We start from the raw sequence: 21,112 nt of genomic DNA, 5'->3' as shown, positions 1-21,112 counted from the left end.
GTAAACATAACTTTTATATGCACTGGGAAACCAAAACATTTGTGTGACTCGCTTTATTGTGATATTCGCTTTATTACAATGGTCTGGAACTGAACCTGCAGTATCTCTGAGGTATGCCTGTAAAGGATGTCTAATTCAAGAATTCCTATTAAACAGGTTATGGCTGAAACCTCAGCAAGCATATCACTTAGTATATATTGTGTCCCATCTCTGTCCTCTTACATATGCTATACTTTCATTTCCAGTTGTCCCAATCTTGGGGGAAAAAAAGGCATTCATCCTACTTTGTCAACTGTTGTGTGCAAATATCACTTTTGTCTTCAAGAATGGGAAGAGGGAGAATCTGAGGAACTACAGGCCAGTCAGCCTCACCTTGATCGCACTTGGTGATGGAGCAACTAATCCTGGAAACCATTTCCAACAATATGAAGGACAAGCAGTTGACTGGAAGTAGTCAGCATGGATTTATGAAGAAGAAATCATGCTTAACCAACCTGATAGCCTTCTGTGACCAAATGACTGTTTTGGTGGAGGAGGGAGGAGAACTGAATGTTATGAATATCAACTTTAGCAAGGCTTTCAACACTGTCTCTCATAACATCCTCATAGACAAACTGATGAAGAATGGATTAGATAAGTGGACAGTGAGGTGAACTGGAAACTGTCTGAACTGCCAGGCTCAAAGGGTTGTGACCAGCGTCATGAAGTCCAGTTGGATGCCAGTCATTAGGGGTGTATCCTAGGGGTTGATACTGAGACCACGACTGTTAAACATTTTCATTAATGAACTGGATGATGGGACAGAGTGCACCCTCAGAAAGTTTGCAGATGATACAGAACTAGGAGGAGCGGCTGATATGCCAGAGGGCTGTGCTGCCATTCAGAGGGACCTCAACAGGCTGAAGAGATGGGCAGAGAGGAACCTCATGAAGTTCAACCAAGGGAAGTGCAAAGTCCTGCATGCAGGGGGGAAAAATTGCATACACCAGTATATGCTGGGGGCCAACCAGCTGGAAAGCAGCTTTGCAGAGAAGGACCTGGGGGGTCCTGGTGGACAACTAGTTGGCTGTGAGCCAGCAATGTGCCCTTGTGGCAAAGGAGACCAACGTTATCCTGGGCTGCATGAGGAAGAGCATTGCCAGTAGGTTGAGGGAGGTGATCCTCCCCCTCTACTCAGCCCTGGTGAGTCCACATCTGGAGTGCTGCGTCTAGTGCTGGGCTCCCCAGTACAAGACAAGCAGGGACAGACTGGAGCAAGTCCAGCAAAGGTCTGCAAAGATGATTAAGGAGCATCTGTCCTACAAGGAAAGGCTGAAGAGAGCTGGGACTGTTCAGCCTGGAGAAGAGGAGGCTCGGGCTGGGGTTGGGGGGAATCTTATCAGTATGTATAAATAGCTGATGAGAAGGTGTAAAGAAAACAGAGCCAAACTCTTCTCAGTGGTATCCAATGAATGGCCAAGAGGCCACGGGCACAAATTGAAATACAGGAGATTGCATTTAAACATGAGAAAAAAACTTTCTTACTGTGAGAGTGACTGGACACTGGAACAGGTTGCCCAGTGAGGTCATGGAGTCTCTGTCTTTGGAGATACTCAAAACCCAACTGGACATGGTCCTGGGCAACCTGCTCTGGATGACCTGCTCCAGGTTACCCTGCTTGAGCAGGGGGGTTGGACTAGGCAATCTCCAGAGGCCCCTTCCAACCTCAACTATTCTGTGATTCTAAAGGTGATGGAAAACAAAGATGACTGTGGACACAGTGATTTTTTTTCTTTGGTCAAATTTCAGCAACATAAAGAATACTTCTGTTCAACTGAGACTTTTTATTATTAAAAAAACAGTGTTATCCTGCAGCTTAGTTCTCTGCTGCTGTGATCTTTGTGCCTGGCTGGCAGATTAGTCAACTGCATAACTCTGTAATGGCAATGTACATTACAAGCTTTGAGTTGGTGTGAGACAGGGAGTCTTTTGGGTCTTAGGCTATGCAAATTTTTTCTCTTCTTTAGTCTCCTTTCTTCCTCATACAGGCCAGGCAAGCTGGTAATTGATTGAAGTTGCCTGTACCACAGGGCTTGGCTTGGCACATTGGCTCACAGTGGCCATAAGCTGTGTAGAATGAATAGTTGTGTGTCTGCCTTGCTTATTTAATCTCTTGTTCCTGAAGGAGCTAAACTCTTTCCAGTCTTTAATGAGCTTGTCACCTTTTCGGTTGGGTAGGAAAGTCATAGGATCTATATTCTACAGATCTAGATGTTGAGCTGAAGGTTCAGGGTCTGACTACCCTGTTGCTTCAGGAAAAACAGATCTGCCTGCAAGAAAGGGAAACGGAGAAGTAAATCCAGTGATTTAGGGGAGCATTATAGCAAATGTTTAGGTAGAGTAGCACCATGGCCAAGGTCAAGGCAATAATTTGCTTAAATGGGAACATAAGTCAAAATCTGCGTATTATTTGGGGAGTTACTTGCATAAATCAGATCATTTACAGGGTCATAGGTGAGCATTTTATATTCACAAAATCTGTCCACTGAAAATAATGCATATCTAGAATGAGGTGCATAATTGCTTGCATCTGACCTGTTGGTCTTTCCAGGCAGTATAAGCTCATATCTATTCCCACAATAATTCAAATCTCTCCTTTTCCCTGGACAAATGTTTCCACATTTTCCAGAATCTCAGCAAGAGAAAAGTTAATGGTACAGTTTCTTGCTCTCCCACTCTAAATCTCCTGCTGAGATGGAAGGTTTGTATCTGCTTTGATACCTCACTTGACCTGGTATTCCCATGAAGGCTCAGGACCCTTGAGAAAAAGGATCCTGAAGATGGAAGTGAGACCCTGAATAAACTGCAGTCCACCTGAATGCATAAGGACAATGGAATAGTATGTACTCAGAGGTTTCAAATGTGAAATTAAATCGTTTGCCAGAGAAACCAAAGTCCAAAGAATGATTGTAGTTGTGTGTTTTCTGGATCTCCATTTATGTAAAAAATAAAAATAAAAAAAAGATTGATAATGCAGTCCTCGGGGAATCAGCATGACAACTCTCAGTCTTGACAGTTTGGAGGGGCCCTGATCTTCACATGGTGAAGTGGCTGAACCACAAGAAAAGTAGGTGAGCTAAGTACAGCAGGGGTTAAGAATTTTTCTTTCAAACCTGAAGATTTACAGTCTTTCAAATCTCAGTGGCATGTGTAATTGTTGCTCTAACTCTCCCGAGTTAGCTTGTGTTAGACTAGGTATAAACTTGACAGAAGGACTCAATTTTAGCTTGCTTTCTTAGGATGAGGGTTCATATTGTGCAAGTTGTGTGTGCATGGGTTTCATTTTGAGTGTATGTTATTTAAGGGGATCTAACTCTGAAGCTGTTTGACACATTTAATAAAAAAAAAGGAGAGAAAAATCCTGAGGATGCCTTGATATGGGAAGACACACACCTTATTAGACATTGGTGAATGCTTCCTGGGGAGGAGAGAGCGAGAGAGATGCACGCTCCCCTTTACAGAAGATAGGGAAGGCCTATCACCTGTGAGTGACCAATCTTCATGGGTTGTGAGACAGAAATCTTTCAGGGGCTATACGTCACTAGGAGAATGGTTTGTCTTTTGTGGCATCTGGGAGACCTAAGACAGCATTTTGCATAGATGCATATTTTTGCAGTCTCTGTGGAATAATAAACTACTTCATTGAGCAGTTCTGTATGTGCTGAGAGAGTGTGGAGGCCCTCTGGCCTTTGTTGTAACATGCTGTCTGCAGTCCAAAGCTATGGATAGTAAATAGTAGTATAACGAGTGCTGATCACTGTTCTGTACTTTCACAGGCTCCATATTAATTTTTTAGACTCCCAATGAGCCCTCCCTTTTCTTTCCTTCTGTCCTTTTATCTTTCCATTTATCTCTCAATCTCCTAAATATGGATATATTGCAATGATAATGAGTTAGTCTGATGTGCAGACCAGACGATGACAGATATATCTCCAATATGAACTGTAGGTTGGAGCAGTGAGTTTCCTTCTCGAGGAAGGAGAATTTGGTAGCGTATATTGTGAGAAGGAACTCATTCAGAGAAGAAGCTGTGCGTTAGCTATGCTGTTGAATGTGTACTTGTAATACTACAGAAATTCAGCAGGTGGCCTCAGAGGAACTGCAGGCACTCAAAAGTATGCTTGTAACTTCCCCTCTGAGTACACAGAGCCGACTAGCAGAAAGGGTCGGAGTTGCGTCATTACCTTACACTACACTGCAAGAGGCTGGGGTGCTTAATCTTTATAAAGGTAAGTAATGGGCAACAGAAATGAGGAAAAGAGCAGTCAACTGGCAGGCTTAATAAGCCCTGAAGCTCTTGCGTGTCTGAGGCTTCCTGTTTGTTTTTTTTTTCCTAAAACAAAATTGCTTGCTCAGTATAGTCAAAAGTTTTGGCTTTATATTAAATGGAGTTTTCTAGATATTTAAGCTTAACGGAACTTTTTTTTTTAAAAAAATAAGATTTTCATTGGCAGCTGTAAAATCAAGGAAATAAAAGATTTCTCTCTGTGTTGTACTAATGGACTTTTCTCTGCAAATGTAGGAAAGCAAAACTGTTGAGAACTTGTGCTGCAGGGTGTACCAAGTTTTGTTAGAGTTTTGTAGTTACTGGTGTTGCAATATGTGCTGGGACTGCATCCATTTTTAAATTAGAGGAAGCTGAAAAAGTGCCTTGGAAAGGAGTTTGAGAGCACACTGCAGTTTCCAGGAAACCACAGTTGGTGCTTCAAGAAATTTTGGCTTGGTTTGTCGGTTGCAGGTCACCTCCAGTGCTCTGGCTTTCTCTTTATCCGTGGAATGCCAAGTTATTTTTTCTTATCAGATCCAGTTCTTCAGATTCTCATTTTCTGTGTGATTTCTGAAAGCTGAAGGGCTGCTAACCTATTTCTGCATGTGTCTTAGTTCCCCTTTTTTCTGTGTGAGTTCGTTCAGCAGACCTAGTGGACTGTTGAACCTCTGTTGGAACTACAGAGTTGCAACAGCGCTCTGTGGCACAGTTTTTACTGCACAATGACTTCTCACTTCCAATCTTTGACCTGCTTCCAGGGATTGATAGCTTTGCATGAGAAAGTGAATTTACAGCTTCATTGTTCTGTAATGCAGTGTCATGCTTGCTCAGGTATTTAGTGCCTGCCAGTAATAGCTTGGGAATGATTTGTATTTACTTCATTTTTTATCACATGGAAAAAAAAATTTTTTGTGACAAAGCATTGTAATAGCTAAATCAGAGAGGAGGAAGGGATAATTTTTGCTAAGACTTCCAGGCATTTAAAGTAGGAGGCCATATTTACTCTCAGATAATTAATAATGTATGGAGAATTCCAATGTAGCCTCTGTATCATATAGTCTCTATGGCCAAGGATTTACAAATTCTTGTAAGGATATTTTTATTTTTTAAGGATTTAGAAAGTCCTGTAGGCTGTTGCCTGGCAGGCAGCTTTGAAATGCCATAGAAGACTGCATAAGTTGGATCTGAAAGAGGGGACTGGATCAGGTGATGATTTCCCGAAAAACTTTGCTGTTGTGATGATTGACATTTTTTCCTCAGCACCAGTCTACAGATGAATTATTTCTGAGACACATATTCCGCTCAGTTTATAAGCATACCCTGTTTGCTCCTACGTAGCTAGTGGCATAGTTGGTCCTGCTTCAGAATGGAGATAAAAGGAAACAACTATTACAGTCATATCTGCAAATTCATTGTGACTAGCAGCAAGATAACTGTTAGCCTAACCCCAAGTTTGCACTGAATTTATTTGTAACTGACAGGCTTCTAAGACAGTTTTGTCCTCAAGGTTAGATTTGGGCAAGCCCAGACTAGGAAGCTTTCCTACACAAGATGCAAATGTAGCTCTCGGCATTATTTAAGGAAGAATGATGATTTTACTGTGTCTGTGGTATCTAATTTGACTCACACTTCCCTAAGAGCTTCACTACTCTTCTACTTCGATGTGAAGATTTCCAGATTTAGTTCAGGCATCACTACCCTCTCTTCGTCCTCCAGTCAAACTCTCTCAAGCTTCTCAAATTTGACTGTCCTCTATTTTAATTCTGGCCTTCCTCTCCAGTTGTTAGCATCTTCTATGGGATCCCATTCCCGTCTCTTCTTTATTTTCTTTTCCGCTTTTCCTTTTTGTGTTGTGAGCCTCCTTCCCCATTCTGATTTTGGGGACTGAGCTGTGACTGTTTGTCCAAAGGTGCTTTGCTTGCAGCTGTGCTACAGTTTGTACCACTTGCAGTGTGAGAACACAGGCTGGATCTTTGCTTTGTGGGTCTACAGTTAGTACACAAACCTGAGATTCCCCAAATCATTGTTTCTTTCCTAGGTGTCTGATTTTATGGAAAAAGTTAATAGAGATTAATGTAAAACATTACCATATGAGAACTTGGTGGACCAGACCAGAGGACAAGGAGGGTTTGAAGAACACCAGAATTAATGTTGTCTTGAACTTCAATTTCAGTGAAAGCTTTAATGATTCTTTTGTAAGAATTTCATACATGGAATATCATCACCTGATTTTTTTTGGGGGGGGGGAACTAATTATTTTCAAGAGTCTTTTTATCAGTCTCATTGACTGTCCTTTCTATGTTTTTTAAATCACAGCTGCCTCTCTGAACTAATAGTTATAGTGGTCTGTAAAACATGTTGTACAGAAAATACACAAATAAATGTATTATCCAAACCCACTGAGTTTAACAACAAAGTACTTTCACAGCACAGTGGTTGCTGCTTTTAGAGTTGAGTAGGTGGCTTCCACATGTTTATTAGTGCAGCAGTGCTTTTAGCGCATCTCTAACCAACATTACATCACTGTCCTTTACCCTTCAGAGTTCTTTAACATTTGTAAGCAACTTTGTTCTTATCAGTTCTTATCAGTTCATATCTAAACATGCAAATAATCTCTCATTGCTAACTTGGAAATTGGTTTGTGAATCCACTCATCAAGTATATGTTTGTGGTGTTTTTATTTTTATTTTTTTTCCTCCCAGGCTGCAGCATAGTTCCCTAGCTTTGAAGTGATGATGGTAATGAGATTTCAGTACAAGGTTTGAGGAGTCAGCATAAAATTTGTCCTGTTCCCAGTGTTAGTGGCCTAAAAGAAATAAAAATGGTTCAATGAAATTAATCTTGTAGTTTGTAGAAGCTCTAATGAAATGTTTGCTTGAAATGCTCTACTGAAAGATATGTGTATCACAAAAAGTATGGAAATTTATAAAGCAGTGCGAATGTTAATGTGAATGGGAAGGTCTGAGCGTGGAAGCATGAGAAAGAACAGCAGAAGAAAGGATACAAATATTGAAAGTATTGATGGCAGTTAGATTTGGACAGCACATCTTTGTGCAGCTTCTCAGAGCACCCAGATAAGGAAAACAAAGAACAGCCTAAAACGAGCGACCTGTACCTGGATAAAATCAAAGTCTCAGGTTATTAAGAGATAGTGGTGGGAAGATAAAGAACAGGGATGGAGCCTTACGACACACAGATGAAGAGGCAAAAAGCAGTGAGTATTAATGACTTACAGAGGTGGGACAGGATGGGGAAACAAAGTATTTCTGAATCACTGTTAGCTCCTTAACAGTACAAAGGGCACATCCAGAATTAGCACATGGTTGCCAACCTAAGAATTCAAGAGACTGTGTTGAGAGCTCACTAACCAGTGTCCCTTGCCCCCCACATTCCTGGCCAGACCACCTGGGTACATGAATGCTGGACAGACCACGAGGACAACCAGATCTTAGTGCTTGTGGGTATGTGTGTCTAAGAGAGTAATTGAAATCAGTCCTGTTTTGAAATGAACTCACCTTTTCCTCCTGTCAGGTCTTTTACTGAGTTTGCTATGTTGTTACAGTGTCACAACAGTATTTGCTATTGAAAAGTACAGATAAGCACTGCTAATATCGAAGCAAGTGCAGCCATGGGTGGAAAAATCAAGCAAGTGGCACTCCCCTGACTTTTTATTTGTTTTAATCTATTTGCAGTTCAAATTGCAACTGCTGCAGTTAAGTCCATGACCTTTGTTCTTGTGATTTTATGTGGGCTATGAGGAATGCAGGTTTTGGCTACTCGCTTACTAATGCCAAATGCTTCAGCAATGCACTTTTATGATGTGCAGTGCTTTTACAATGAACTTAATGATACTGCCTTTCACTGTGTCAAAGACATACATGTCCTGATGTATATGGTTTCCTTTGTGCAAGTTTCTAAAGCTGTAAGCAGGAACCCTTGGACTATGTTATGCTTGCTTCTGATCTTTACACAAGATTTGTGTAGTGTACACGACATTTTATAAGATAAAGAAAGATTCCCAATTCATTGCAGAGGACTGCTTGAGTGCTGACAAGTTTCTGGGTCAGGTGTGCTCTGCTTGGTGAATCTAAATAATGCGGAGCTTGCCCTGTTCTTCCTAGTGCTTACTTGTGCGCTTTTAAAATTTTTTGTTTATTTTCTCAGGCTTCTGTTCCTAATTAGTACTGCTGCCTTGAGGTGTTTATAGTTAAACATGCTGTTATATATTGGTTTCTTTACTCTTTCCACCCTTCATATCTGTGTGGTTATTTTCACAGGAAAAATTAAAATGGAAGACAGTGAGGTCCCCGGACAAAGTTTTCTGCTGTGCTATGTGCCTTATAGTAGCACAGTGAGGCAAGATGCCAAAGCCTGCCACCATTTCTTAAGGTGCCTCTGCAATCTGCAGAGATCAGAGCATGCAGAGACATGATCACATAAGTCTTAATCCTTTGGTGCAGATACTGATAACAGTAAAGATGTGGGAACACACATATGGATACGGATGTCATTTGAGAGCATGCAGGCATTTGACTATCTAAATCTCATGATAATTTTCTTTCACATTAGTGGTATACATATGGATCATTTACCTTGTTAACTGATGGATGGATTGAGCAATGACTTTTTATTCATCATTTTTTAGTTAAGTGTTTCTTCCCCAGTGGCAGAACTCTAAGGGTTTTAGGGCTAGACTGGTGAGATGTGATCTGAAGAAATTCCTAATCTGGGGGGAAGTTTCAGTCTCTAGACTGCAGTATTTTGTGGGTTCTAGAACTCTGTGTTTTGCATATTTCATTTAGCGTATTCCAGAACATGCCTATCTATTTTAATGGATGCTGAACTGGAACTGGTTGTTAAAGTGATCTTAAATTTTAATGGGAGAAGGTTAATTCATTTTGAGTGTGCCCTGCATGAGATTTACTGAAGGCTTAAGCTTGTGCCCAAGGAGTTGCCTTGAGGGCGGTACCTCCTTTGCTGATAAAAGCAGATATTTTTTTTGCCTCTCAGAATGTGTGTGACCTAAGAAGTCCAGCCTCTCACTGAGTGGGTCACAGAAGCTCGTTGACTGGTCTTGTCAACAGAAGTCAGCATTTTCCACCTGCCTGTTCTAAGTATAAACTTCTTATTTTTGCTTGTTTGCATGCTTGTTTAGAGGAATGAAAAGGGGACTGTGAGGCTAAAACAAATGCAAGTCCTGTTTTAAGGAAAATGCTGGTGATAGTGTTTTCCCAGTTTCAAGCATGGAGTTTGGCAACTGGAGATACTTCTTCTTTCAACATATGAGAAGTCACTGAAAGACTTAGAGTTTAAGAAAGAGGTCTTTCTTACCTTTGTATTTCTGACTTGCATTTGGGTTTAAGCTTGTAAAAATTTAGAGTCAGTGCTCATCCCTTGTAGTCAGGGCAAAATTGTAAGTTTAATTGCCTTTTTTTCCTCCCCTCTGATTGAGGTGCTTAAACTAGCAGGAGAAGTTCCCTCTTCAATTTCTTTAGAATTTACCACTAGCTTCTGTTGGGGCTCTCTCACATACTACTCCAGGGATTACTGCCCAGTAGGCAGAGAGGTCTAGCAGGTTGTGAGAAGCTCTGGATTGCTTAGGCAGTGAGAGTACTTTCCAGATATTTGCTTGATCAGTTGATATTTCCATAGGATTTCCAAGCAGAAACCTTCATGTGTGACAGGATATAGTCAGGATGCTTGACCTTTTCTGGGTCATAAAGTCTAAACCAGCCCCTGCTAGCAGCTTAATGCCATTTAACAACTCTTTGTCAGGTACTCTTTGAATATGTTGTTTGTTGTGCAGAATGGTGACTGCCAAGGCTTGGGTTCTGAAGAAGCATTTTGAAGGTTTCCCCAAAACCAGCGACTTTGACCTGAAAAAAATAGAGCTGCCCAAACTAAAGGATGGAGGTAAGTAGAATGACATTCCTTTTTTTTGGAGGCAGTATGTTTCTCAAGCTTGAATTTTTGGAAGTGGCTTGGCAGAGGTTATGGCAACCCATGTGCCTTGGCAGAGCAGGGCAGTTGCTGAAGAACATGCATACAGATGGGCTTGGTGGATTTTGAGAAATGCTTCCTTCTGGTAGTTCCGCTGAAACTGATGGTTGAGCTCTTGCTAACTGCAGTGCAAGGCTATTGTGGCATGCCTTTCAAAGTCCCACCTTGCCTAATTGTGTGTGGTGCATCATGGCAAAGCTTTCCAAACATGTTTACAAATAAAGCTAACAGGAGAAAATTACTGAAGTGGTACACTCTGAAAACCAACTGCAATAAAGAACTAGAATTCATTTAATTTAGAAAGAGAGAAATGAACCATGGCACACACAAATGAGTTAATTCTAGTAAAACCCAAACATGCCTTCCGTGTGAAAAGTTGTCACAGGCTTTTTTTTGCAAATTCCTTGGGAGGAAGCTGGAGAGGGTGGTAACCTGTGGGAGTGCCTGGATTGTCCATGGAATTTTTTAGGTTGGTAGAGAAAGTACTGAGCATAGTCATAGGGGTGGCAGAGTGACTGGGATGGGAGTGAGCCTGTAGCTGTTTGGCAGGGACAAGATGCTTAGGATGGTCCATGGGTGCCTCGTTGCCTGGGAGTCCTTAAGGATGGAGCCAGTGGGGGCTGGTCTTTCATTTTAAAAAGGAACACAGTAAGACTTCTCTCTGCATTCAAAATCTGTTTCTTTGCCAGTGCTTATCCGTGATATTCGAGCTGTTGTTACAGCATGTCAGGGCAAATTAAAATAGATGAATTGCACAGGTTTTATTCCTGTGTTTCTCTGTTTTGAAAGGGGTAAGGAACAGAATAACTTCTTTTACTCAAGAGATTTTAATAAAAGAATGAACCTTGGTTTGGCTTCACATGGACATCCACACACACCCTTCACTTGCCCTTTACAAAAGTTACTCCAGTTTAGTAGGTGCATCAAAGAAGTTATATTGAAGTGCTAGTTTTGTTTACAAATTAAAGTCTTAAAAGGTAGTTTTTTCTTATATAACATATGTACTTTTAAGCATCCTTTTAGCATCCGTAGTTCTATAGCATTCAGGCACACTTAAAAAAATGGGGGGGGGGGGGCAGAATTTTAAGCCTGCAAGTATTTAAGAACATGGAGCCATTCATTCCTTCCATTTTAATCCTTGCAGCAAGAAGGGGCATAACTTCATACCAGAGTAACACTTTTAAAGGAGATGGTCTTCCTTGTTATGTTACATGCCTTGATTATTCTTCCTGCTCATTCTAAGCAATGGGAAAAGATTTATGTCTAAATATATTTCTAGCTTTTATTAGCTAGACTGCAGCACAGACAATAAAAAAGTATTATTGGGTGCAGAATTGAATGCTTAAACTTCTGTGTGAATGAAAGTTTAAATTAAAATTTGTTTAACAATATACTTCACAAGTAACATTAGAGACAACAAAGAGGATCAATCTAAGCTACCTGGGAAAAGTGTGGGTTATTTTCTCTATGGGAGGAAAGTGATGCTTGTTGTTGATCTGTCCCATGGTAACTGTAGTCTCTTGGCGCTCTCTGGTGGTTGAATCCTGACAAGGCATTTTGTATTTGGGTCACAAAAAACCCTAGTCTTTTGCTTAGGGGTCTAGCCTGTTGACCTTTCTAAATAGAGAGGAGGTAAATAAAAAAATAGCACTGTAAAGAAGCTAGTCTTCTAAAAAGACACTCTCTATGTTCATTAATAGCACAGTGTTTATCCAAACAAAGCCAATGAATGTAGCAGTTGTTTGTAGTAGTTTATCCATAAAGGTTGATGGGATATGGGGCTTGTGAGCTAGAAGAATTTCTGTAGCTTTTGTTAAGACTGAGTTGTGGGACCTTTACTTTATTGTACTGTTGATGCCTGTGAATTTGATTTGTCTTTTGTTGCAGAGGTGCTGCTTGAATCAGTGTTTCTCAGTGTTGATCCTTACATGAGGTATAACTTTCTTCTTTTTAAATTGCTAGCTAGGTTAACTCATTTGAGCTCCCAGGTAAACTGTAAAAGCTCAGGCAGTGGGAGCATCCTCCACTGCCAGAATGCCACATGCCTTTGTTTGCTTTGTGTCAAATGTTGTGTGTAAATTGTGATGCTCCCTCTATGGAGCTGTGCCAGATTCAGCTGGACATTAGGACTTTGCTGCAGCCCTAGAGTTTCCTTGGTCTCTGCAGTTATTCTTTGTGCTGTCTCTTCCTGTGGAATACAGTGAACTCAAATGAGACTGCAGTCTTGTTGTAGTAGCTGCTGTGGTTATCTTAGCAACCCTGTGCTTACGGATTTGCATTCTAAATAGGAAATTGCTGGTTGCCATTGTTAAGAGAGGGTGATTCAGGCACAGAGAGACTGTGTAATTTATCAAGAGCTATGAAGAAGTCTGGAAGAGCCTGGTCTCAGAAGTAATTCTTTGGTGTCTTGTAATGCCTTGTAATGGTGGGCCATACCTGGAAGGTTAATGCTATCCTGTCCCTGATTAGCTAAATATTCAGTCAAGATGGGATGCTTGAGTTACTGGCTATAGAAAGCATCAATTTATGTCATTACAGAGACAGGCTTTCTGCATTCTGTTGAGCATGACTGATTATGCACTGTTTCTGGGTAAGCCAGTAGCTACTACTCTGCAGCATATCTGGAACATCATTATAGTTGCTATATATGTAAGCCATCTCTCTGCTGTGTTACAGACCTTACAGTCAACGGGACATGAAGGAAGGGGACATAATGATAGGTACACAGGTTGCCAGGTAAGGTCTTCAGTAATTTGTTGTCTTGTGCTCTCACCTTGTTATCCACCACCCAGCAGACTCCAAGTCATAAAGGAATGCGGCCTTGTATTACCTTTTCTTGACATGAGTCTACATACTGTAGCAACTGTATTCTTTTTCTGTAATTGCTTGGTCAGTGTTTATTCTCTGTGAACCTTTTTTCCCTTCTCGGAGAGCATTCGTACCTCCTGTGCCATCCATATATTATTTATGTAGGTGATATGTTCAAAGGAAATTTTTACAAGGAGAGGTACGAAAGGCCAACAATTATTGTACCTGGAATGAAGTGTCAACTTCACATTTTAAAATGTGATGTGCAATAATTGCATACCTGAAACTTTATGATGATGATGAACTATTATGATGAACTATTCTAGCTGAGAATACCTCAGTGTCACTTAGGATACAGCTCTATGCATAGCCGAAAGGGCTATCTGACCTTAAATCCATCTCCTTCCAACCTTATGGTAATTTAGCTTCACCAATTTTTCTTTTGGTCAGCTTGCTCGCTCTCTTGCTGCTAAGTTTCTGCCCAAGAACATCTGTGGCCTTTGACTCTTGTGTTTTTCTGCAGAAACACTGAGGGTGGGGATAAATTAAAAGCCAGATCTGCTGAACAGAAGGCCAACTGTTTTCAGTGTTTCAAGGCTGATGCCTACTCTTTCCCAAAGTAGTTTTCTCATTAGGGTAAGGAAGTTGAATTTTCATTTTGTTATAAAGAAGGTATGAAGTATGAACCTCTCTCCATTATTAGATGCTGCTTTCTAACAGGTCTTAAGAAGAGTTTTGTTGCCCCAAGATGTTCCATCTTCAGGATATTCAACCTTTGAATGAGGTCCAGGTTTGCTGAAAAGGGGCAGGTTCATTTCCTGCCTTCCAGCTTGTAGAAGCCTAGCCTGAATCCATAACTGGTTGATGCTAGTCAAAATTGTTGGCGTCTATATAGAAACATAGGATTTGCACAGGTAGGATTGAGTCTAGGAATTCATCTTGCCCAGTATTCCTCCAGTGATGAGACATACTAGTCATTTCAGAAAAGGCTTTGGAAACCATCAGCATCATCAGGTACATACCCTGACATGAAGTATTTCTTTCCTCCTGCATTACAGAGCAACAGGTATAAAGCAGGGAAGGCCTGTTAGTGTTTCTTTTCAAGAGCCAGTAGGGATCTGTCTCAGAGAGGGTATTCCTTTTGTTTTTTTCTGTTCTTTTAAACAGGATTATAGAAAGCAAGAATCCTGCTTTTGTGGTGGGAGCCTTTGTTGTGGCTAATAGTGGCTGGAGAACTCATTTCGTCTCCAATGGGAAAGAGCTACATTCTCTTCCTTCTAGCTGGCCGGAATCACTCCCCAAATCTCTAGCTCTTGGGACAGTTGGCATGCCTGGGTGAGTACTGAGATCCAAAGGAAGCTGTCCTCTGAATTTTTCACTGTGCAGAATGTTTCTGCATGTTTCTATGGCCTTTTCCCCTCATCTTGTTCTACTCTAGTAAAACCCATGTTGGTACTTAAGGATGCCCTCACACTGTAGAGGAACTTAAGTTTGGCCCATTCTGTAGATCAGAAGAAAGAAACTTAGAATGTTCCTTTCTTTTTTTTACTTTACTTTGGAGGTTATGGTGTCTCTTCTTGAGGAGGTTGGGGGGGGGGGGCAGGGAAAGGCTCCAGCCGGAGCTGGAAAGAACCCAGTTCAATCTGAATTAACCTTAACAGAAAGACTCAAGTTTCACTGGCATTTGGACTAGGCTGCTTTTCCTTATCAGTCTCTGCTGTTGTCACTGTATTTCCAGAGATACCCCAAATTGGAAAGACACAGCTGTTGCAGTTTGCAGCAAAATAGCAATCCTTAAATTCCACTGTAGGAGTCAAATAGAGCTCCTGTTCTTGAGAATCAATAAAAACATTATTGCATACTCTTGGTCACCTTTCCATATTCCTTACCTCCTTCTTTTAGCTTGTACATGAAATATTGCCTCAGTGAATCCTTTTGACACAGGAGGCTTTCAAAATAATTGGTGTATTTTATATGATGCAGAACTTACATTTCATTCCGAAATCAGGCAAGGCAGATTTTTCCATACAGCTTCTAGACAAATTTGCCAGTTGGGAAGCTTTAGGCCTGAAATGAGAAGTCTGAGAGAAGTTTGAACTGTTAACTGTTGGAATTTTGGGTTGATTGATCAGGTTGCTTCAAGAAGCCTGCAGATAATAATGTCATTTAGTGTTTATATGATCAGTAGAGCGTGCTTAAGCTAAACTATGGTGGTTCTTAGAAACTGCTGTTTACTCAGCAGCCATACCTGTACACAGTAGTACTCGGGAGCTGTAGGCCAGTGTTCAGCAAGGTTTTGCACCAGTTTTCTTTTTCTATGAGCCTGGATTTGTGATGACTGTCTTAATCTCTGCCTTGATCTAATAGGAACTAGCTGGCAACTGATATATGTCTAGCCTGGATTTGTTCTCTTTTCCAGTTCATAACTAGATTGTCAAATTATAAAGTGGATCTCTGCATTCCTCTCTTTTGCTACTGAGCACAAGGAAAGATGTCTTCAGCTATGGTAGACCTCTACCACAACATCCTGTTTCACAGTAGTGTGTCTTGTTTTTCTGAACTTCCTGGAGCCTTTTAGCATAAGCGGATGTGCTCACAAGCTAACTTGAGAAGCTGTTTGGACTAATTTTTGTTCAAATTAACTAGTATTTCATAAAGAATTGGGAAAAATGAACCTTTTTCTGGTCATGATGTTATTTGATTACTGTGGTCAAGTCACACCTTTGTGTCTGGCATCTTTTATTCCTCACAGAACATTCTTTCTTTTTCTTCCCAGCCTCACTGCATATTTTGGTCTGTTGGAGGTCTGCAAGATGAAGCCAGGAGAGACGGTGCTGGTTAATGCTGCAGCTGGGGCTGTGGGCTCTGTGGTGGGGCAACTTGCTAAAATTGGAGTGAGTGGCTTGAACTACTCGTACTTGTGCCACAGAGGGCTGGTCTGGAAGACAGAGGAATAAGGTCATGCATTATCAGGAGACTGAGGGGAGGGCAAGAATCTCTGAAGGTGTGTCTGCAGTATGGTCTTGAGATGGGAAAAGCTGCTGAAGATGTAGCAGAGCTAATTTTAAATTTCCTAGAGCTCAGGAACTGACATGTTCATGACAGCCTGACTTTCAGGTTAAGCCCAGTGCTCCATGTAGGTGTCAGCCTGTGTTGCCAGGGGATTTAGAAATATTCTTCTTTCTTTCCTCGCAGGGTTGCAAAGTGGTTGGCTCTGCTGGCTCAGACGAAAAGGTTGCTTATCTGAAAAAAATTGGCTTTGATGAAGCCTTTAATTACAAGACTGTTACATCTTTGAAAGAAGCGCTGCATAAAGCCTCTCCTGATGGCTACGACTGTTTCTTTGATAATGTGAGTTCAGAGGGAGGGACTGGGCAAGAGCAGACCATTGTCTTTCCTTAGACTGTAGCAGCAACTCAGTGCAATGTAAACCCCATTGAGAAATGGACTCCTTAAGAGCTTAGTGCTTCTCTGTTCCCTTCCCAAACTTAACTTGGGAAGTAATAGAAAGAACAAACATTGAAAGAGAAGCCTGGATTATTATTGCTGTTTGTGAAGGGAGAGAGAGTCCTTTCAAAAGTATGTCTGATTTTTGGGAGGTGAGGGGAGCAGAAGACATTTAACCGAGGCTTGGCAGAGAGCTGCAGTTCATTTCTGGCCCCACCTTGGATCACAGACAATTTGCTGCTGTTGCTGGAAGTGGAACAAGAGTGCGTGGCCCTGCAGTGCACAGTCCTGGTGACTACATACATATGGGTATAAAAAACAGTTACAAGACCTACTTGTAAAATTGCTAGAGCGGTCTGCAGAGTGTTTCTGACCTCTCCGAGGCACAATTAGAGTTAACAGGGGCTATGGACTGTTCTTGATAGGCTGTTTGAAAATGACAACGCTGTTTTGCAGGCTTAGAGAGTTTACTAGCATGGAGGGAGTCAAACCATGTCTGTTGGTGCTGGAGCCAGAGAACAAGCCCTGGCTTTTTTTTATTTCCCTAGCACTGGTGTAACTCATGTGTGTATAGCATACCTACATGCGGGTATTAGCTGAGGCACTGGCCTAGATGCCAACAGGGCAAGCCACTGAGAGTTAAAATGACAAGCAGCAGATAGATATCAAAACTCCCTGAGTTACCACATGGTCTAAGGGACAGCCATCATTACTCCTTTAGCATGTCTTTCTGTGAGCAGTTTGATCACTGACCAAGGGATGACAGTCCTATATTTCTGTGTGAACTGGCATGTGTCCCATGTTTTTCTGGGAATCCTTGTGAATGCACAATGTCAGGGCAAAGCACTTGTCACTGTGGCCGGAGTTCTTGGTTGCTTTACCTCTCCCTCCCAACTTTAATGTCATGTGCTGTTAAGGTCTTAAGCAGCTTTTAAGGTCATGTCCATTCCCTTCCCTCTCACTTCAAACTTTTGTGCAGAAGTGTCCCTAGCAGTAATTTTTTTCACAACTTTTCTCAATTAAAAGCTGTACCCTTCTGAGTACAGCCAGTCCCTGTGGGCTCCTTCTTCACTGGGAATATTTGGGAGAAGAAAATCATTAAGTTAAAGCTTGTCATCACAATGGTGCGAACAGGTAAAAGTGCAGGCTGGTGTGGGGAAAAAGCAGAGGTGGGCCAGGAGGTGCTCCTTAAAGAAAGGGATCTCTCTAAGGGTGAATCCTGCCCAGCACTTCCAAACCAAGCATCATGGAAGCAGAGATTTGAGTTAAAACTGGTTGCCTGTGTTCATAGCTATTTCTTCAAAAGATACTGACATAGAATTCTCATAGGCTTTGACCAAGTGTAAGGGATTCTGCAGCCACAAAAGCTTTGGAGTAGTGAAACTTAGCATTTTTCCCTTTGATTGAACCTGTTGTCCTTGGTGCAGCAACTTCAGGCTGGCAAGCTGTGGCAGTCAATGCCAAAAACTGGATTTTATCTAATACTGCATTTATTCTGGTTTCTTGTAGGTGGGTGGAGAATTTGCCAGTGTTGCCATTCACCAGATGAAGAAATACGGCAGGATTGCAGTCTGTGGAGCTATCTCTCAGTACAATGACTCCGTGCCTCAGAAAGGTGTGGGCCTGCTTTCCTGTATCTAAGTTTAGTTACTGTTTGGTGATGGTAGAGAGACATGTTGGGAGACTCTTGAGTTTTTACTGGTTGTTTCAGTGGGCCATTTGAGTGTATATGTGTGTACATTTAGACAGCTGACCATGATTCTGGGACAGCTGGAGTGAGGCCACACGCCCTATGAATACTTACATTCACCCTCCTTTGTACACTCTCATAACAGATGGTAAGCATCAGCTGATTAGAAATGAAGGAAAGACTAAACTACTTAATTCAGGATTCCCCAGGGATCCAAGTAGATACAGATGAGTAAAAGAAGGCAGGTGTGGTAGAATGATGACACTGGCACAGTGCATACTTTTAGATGAGAGAATGCATTTTCTGTCAGGTTTTTTAGATGAGGCAGCTTAGTTTTAATTTGTTGTTCCATTTCACAAGTGCCAAGAATTCGGCTACTGGTGAAACTGGTGCGAAATATGGCTGAGATGCATATTCATTTTCAGTAGCAGGCAGTTTTCCAAATTTGTCTTCTAGAAAAAAACTAAAGGATTTAGAAATGGAATTCTCTCTGACAGGTGACTGTCTTCAGACTCCCAAATCACTTTAAAAATGGGATGAGCTTTTGAGGGTGGGGAGACTATCACACCTAAGGAACTGGTTTTTTATGTATCTAAGTTTTTTGAGATTTAGAAAGAATATGAAAATTTGCCAACTTTCAAAGAGTAATGTGAGATTTTGAGCTTTAAATAGGCTATCAAACAAGCTGGCAAAACAATACTTTCAGGATGAAGCTGAAGCACCTCAGCCAAAATTGAGGCCACTTGACTCCTGAATTATACTGTTTCAGAAGTGTTGGACATTTAAGCTCAGCTTTAGGGATCTGGTCTTTGTTTTTGTGGGTGACTCTGTCTATGAATCCTTGGTCTTTAGTCCTGGATATTCTATTTGGAAAGGACAGAAGTTGCTTCTGGCTGGAACAAAGTGATGCACTTTTCTTTACTAGTGGAAAGCTTCTCTTTATGCATTGGGTCCAATTTTAAATAGAACTGTTCCTAAGAGTGGTTTGCTGGTTCCTTTCTCTTGCAGGACCTTATGTTCAGTTTCCAATGATCTTCAAAGAGCTTCAAATGGAAGGGTTTATTGTTCACCGCTGGAATAACCGCCGGGAGGAAGGTCAGAAGGCACTCCTAAAATGGGTCCTGGAGGTAAGAAAGAAAGTGGTGATTTCCTGTAATACAGCAGGTGTGCTCACACCATGGCTTCCTTTTTTGCAAGGAGTCTCTTATCATAGGTGGTGAGGTGAGGTTCCAGTGAGATAGATACTTTTCTTCCACCTGACTTGCTCTTTGAGCATTTTGGGGACACTCAAACCATACTGAACATGCTGCATCCCCTCAGCTTTGCTAAGGCCTGCGATGCTAACTGGTGGTTCATCACTTAGATATACCACAGAATATGTGCAGGCTTTTGAAAAAGGATCCTTCCATTTTAATTCAAAACACTTTCCTAACAGTTTTAATTAGAGTAATTTCTCTATTGCTCCTTCACACTTCTTTCATTTGTAATATAAGCAAGGATTTCCATTGTACTGTTGTGCTGGAATTACTGGCAAGAATTGGTGCTTTCATGGAATTGGGAGCCAAGCTTTGAAGGGAGTTACCAGAGAATTTTTCTAATTTTATTTTTCTAAATGAAGGCCAAGTTTAACACTTGGTTTGTAGCTGTGAAAAGCTAGTGAGTGTGAACATGGAAGGCTAAAAGGCTCTAGGTTTTATAAACCGAGGATATGGGGACACTCAGCCTCTGGTCACTTGGATTTGCAATTCCATGCTCAATTATAGATAGAGATGAGCCTGGCTTTGAGGAAATAATCCCCTACCTATTCGTTGTTTGGGGACTGAGTTGCACTAAGTTTGTCATGGTGTGTTTCTATAGCAGTGTCTTTTGCTCTGTTTTGACTCTAGTGGAGGATCTTGGTGCAAAAGCAGATCCTCTCATGGAACAACCATATGCACATCTAGTTTTGCAGAGTTACCCTGGTGTGCGCTAGCTAACATTTGTTTCAGCCGGAACATACAAGCCGGAGAGAATCTGGTAGCAATTTAGTCTCCCAAAGACAATAAAAAGTAGGCAGCTGATGAAATGAAGACTCAGCAATTTGTTTTCTTCCTTTTCACAGGGAAAAATTAAGTACCATGAACAAATCACTGAAGGATTTGAGAATATGCCAGCAGCTTTCATTGGAATGTTAAAGGGAGAAAATCTTGGAAAAGCCATCGTAAAGGTCTGAAGGTCACATATCCTGTTCCTCAGACATTGGCACAGGAGGATGTGATTCTACTCAATTAAGTGCTTTTGCCTCACTATTCAAAAGGCATGTTTCTGTCTCTTCGCTGGATGCTTTGTGATGATAACTTTTTAAAATTATTTTTCTAATAAGTGTAGGTATATGCAAATGGTTTAGCTTTTGAGGAACTTGAGAATTGTTCCCCAAAGCTGTATACAAAGCCTTGAAACTATTGAACCTCTTGCTGTACATTAGAAAACCATAATCAGAACTGTAACAGTTTAAATCAAATTTCACCAAATTTGAACCAAACTTAAGTTGACTCATAGAAAGGAAAATGCAGTTCCAAAGGCTTTGCCTGTTGATGGCACATCTGATGACTAATATCTGTTGATCTGCCTGGAACTCAGCAAGAGGGGATTTAATTTTGTAACCACTAGCAAGGAGCAAGGAATAGGCTAACAGTAGGCAGAGGCTCCTAGCTTGCTCATATGGCTGGCTTTTTTTTTTTTTTTCATTTTTGTTTTGTTTTTGCTTTCATCAGGCAACATAGATATCTCAACTATTCTGAGATTATGGAAATAAAAAATAAATCTATTAATAGACACTTTGCTTGTGTTTTAGTCCTCCTCTTCTTTTAACACTTCTGCTG

At 41.2% G+C, this 21,112-nt stretch overlaps 1 protein-coding gene across 6 annotated transcripts; it reads left to right on the top strand.

Annotated features, from left to right (window-relative positions):
* Positions 1-4,147: 4,147 nt before the first annotated feature.
* Positions 4,148-21,067, top strand: PTGR1 (prostaglandin reductase 1). Of its 6 annotated transcripts, none has more exons than XM_026061528.1 (11): positions 4,148-4,268; positions 7,707-7,767; positions 10,113-10,219; positions 12,194-12,239; positions 12,983-13,042; positions 14,282-14,449; positions 15,891-16,008; positions 16,310-16,465; positions 18,071-18,176; positions 19,260-19,378; positions 20,353-21,067. In XM_026061528.1, the coding sequence occupies exons 2-11, from the start codon at positions 7,724-7,726 to the stop codon at positions 20,461-20,463; spliced, it is 1,035 nt and encodes a 344-aa protein (XP_025917313.1). In that variant the 5' UTR covers positions 4,148-4,268; positions 7,707-7,723; the 3' UTR covers positions 20,464-21,067. The 6 variants fall into 6 exon arrangements, with proteins under 6 accessions (XP_025917313.1, XP_025917317.1, XP_025917319.1 ...); XM_026061529.1 differs by lacking the exon at positions 7,707-7,767 and adding an exon at positions 9,317-9,420 and having other exon boundaries at positions 4,149-4,268; XM_026061530.1 differs by lacking the exon at positions 4,148-4,268 and adding an exon at positions 9,317-9,420.
* Positions 21,068-21,112: the final 45 nt, after the last annotated feature.

This window comes from Apteryx rowi, unplaced genomic scaffold, assembly GCF_003343035.1.
Source record: "Apteryx rowi isolate R43461 unplaced genomic scaffold, aptRow1 scaffold_182, whole genome shotgun sequence".
Classification (NCBI taxonomy): Eukaryota; Metazoa; Chordata; class Aves; order Apterygiformes; family Apterygidae; genus Apteryx; species Apteryx rowi.
This window is presented reverse-complemented; position numbering and strand designations above follow the sequence as displayed.

Bases quoted from the DNA above. Each gene is read 5' to 3' on its own strand.
- PTGR1 (XM_026061528.1), top strand. From the start codon at position 7,724: ATGCTGGACAGACCACGAGGACAACCAGATCTTAGTGCTTGTGG. The intron at 12,240-12,982 runs GTATAACTTTCT...GCTGTGTTACAG, and splicing joins AGTGTTGATCCTTACATGAG to ACCTTACAGTCAACGGGACA. The intron at 18,177-19,259 runs GTGTGGGCCTGC...TTTCTCTTGCAG, and splicing joins TGACTCCGTGCCTCAGAAAG to GACCTTATGTTCAGTTTCCA.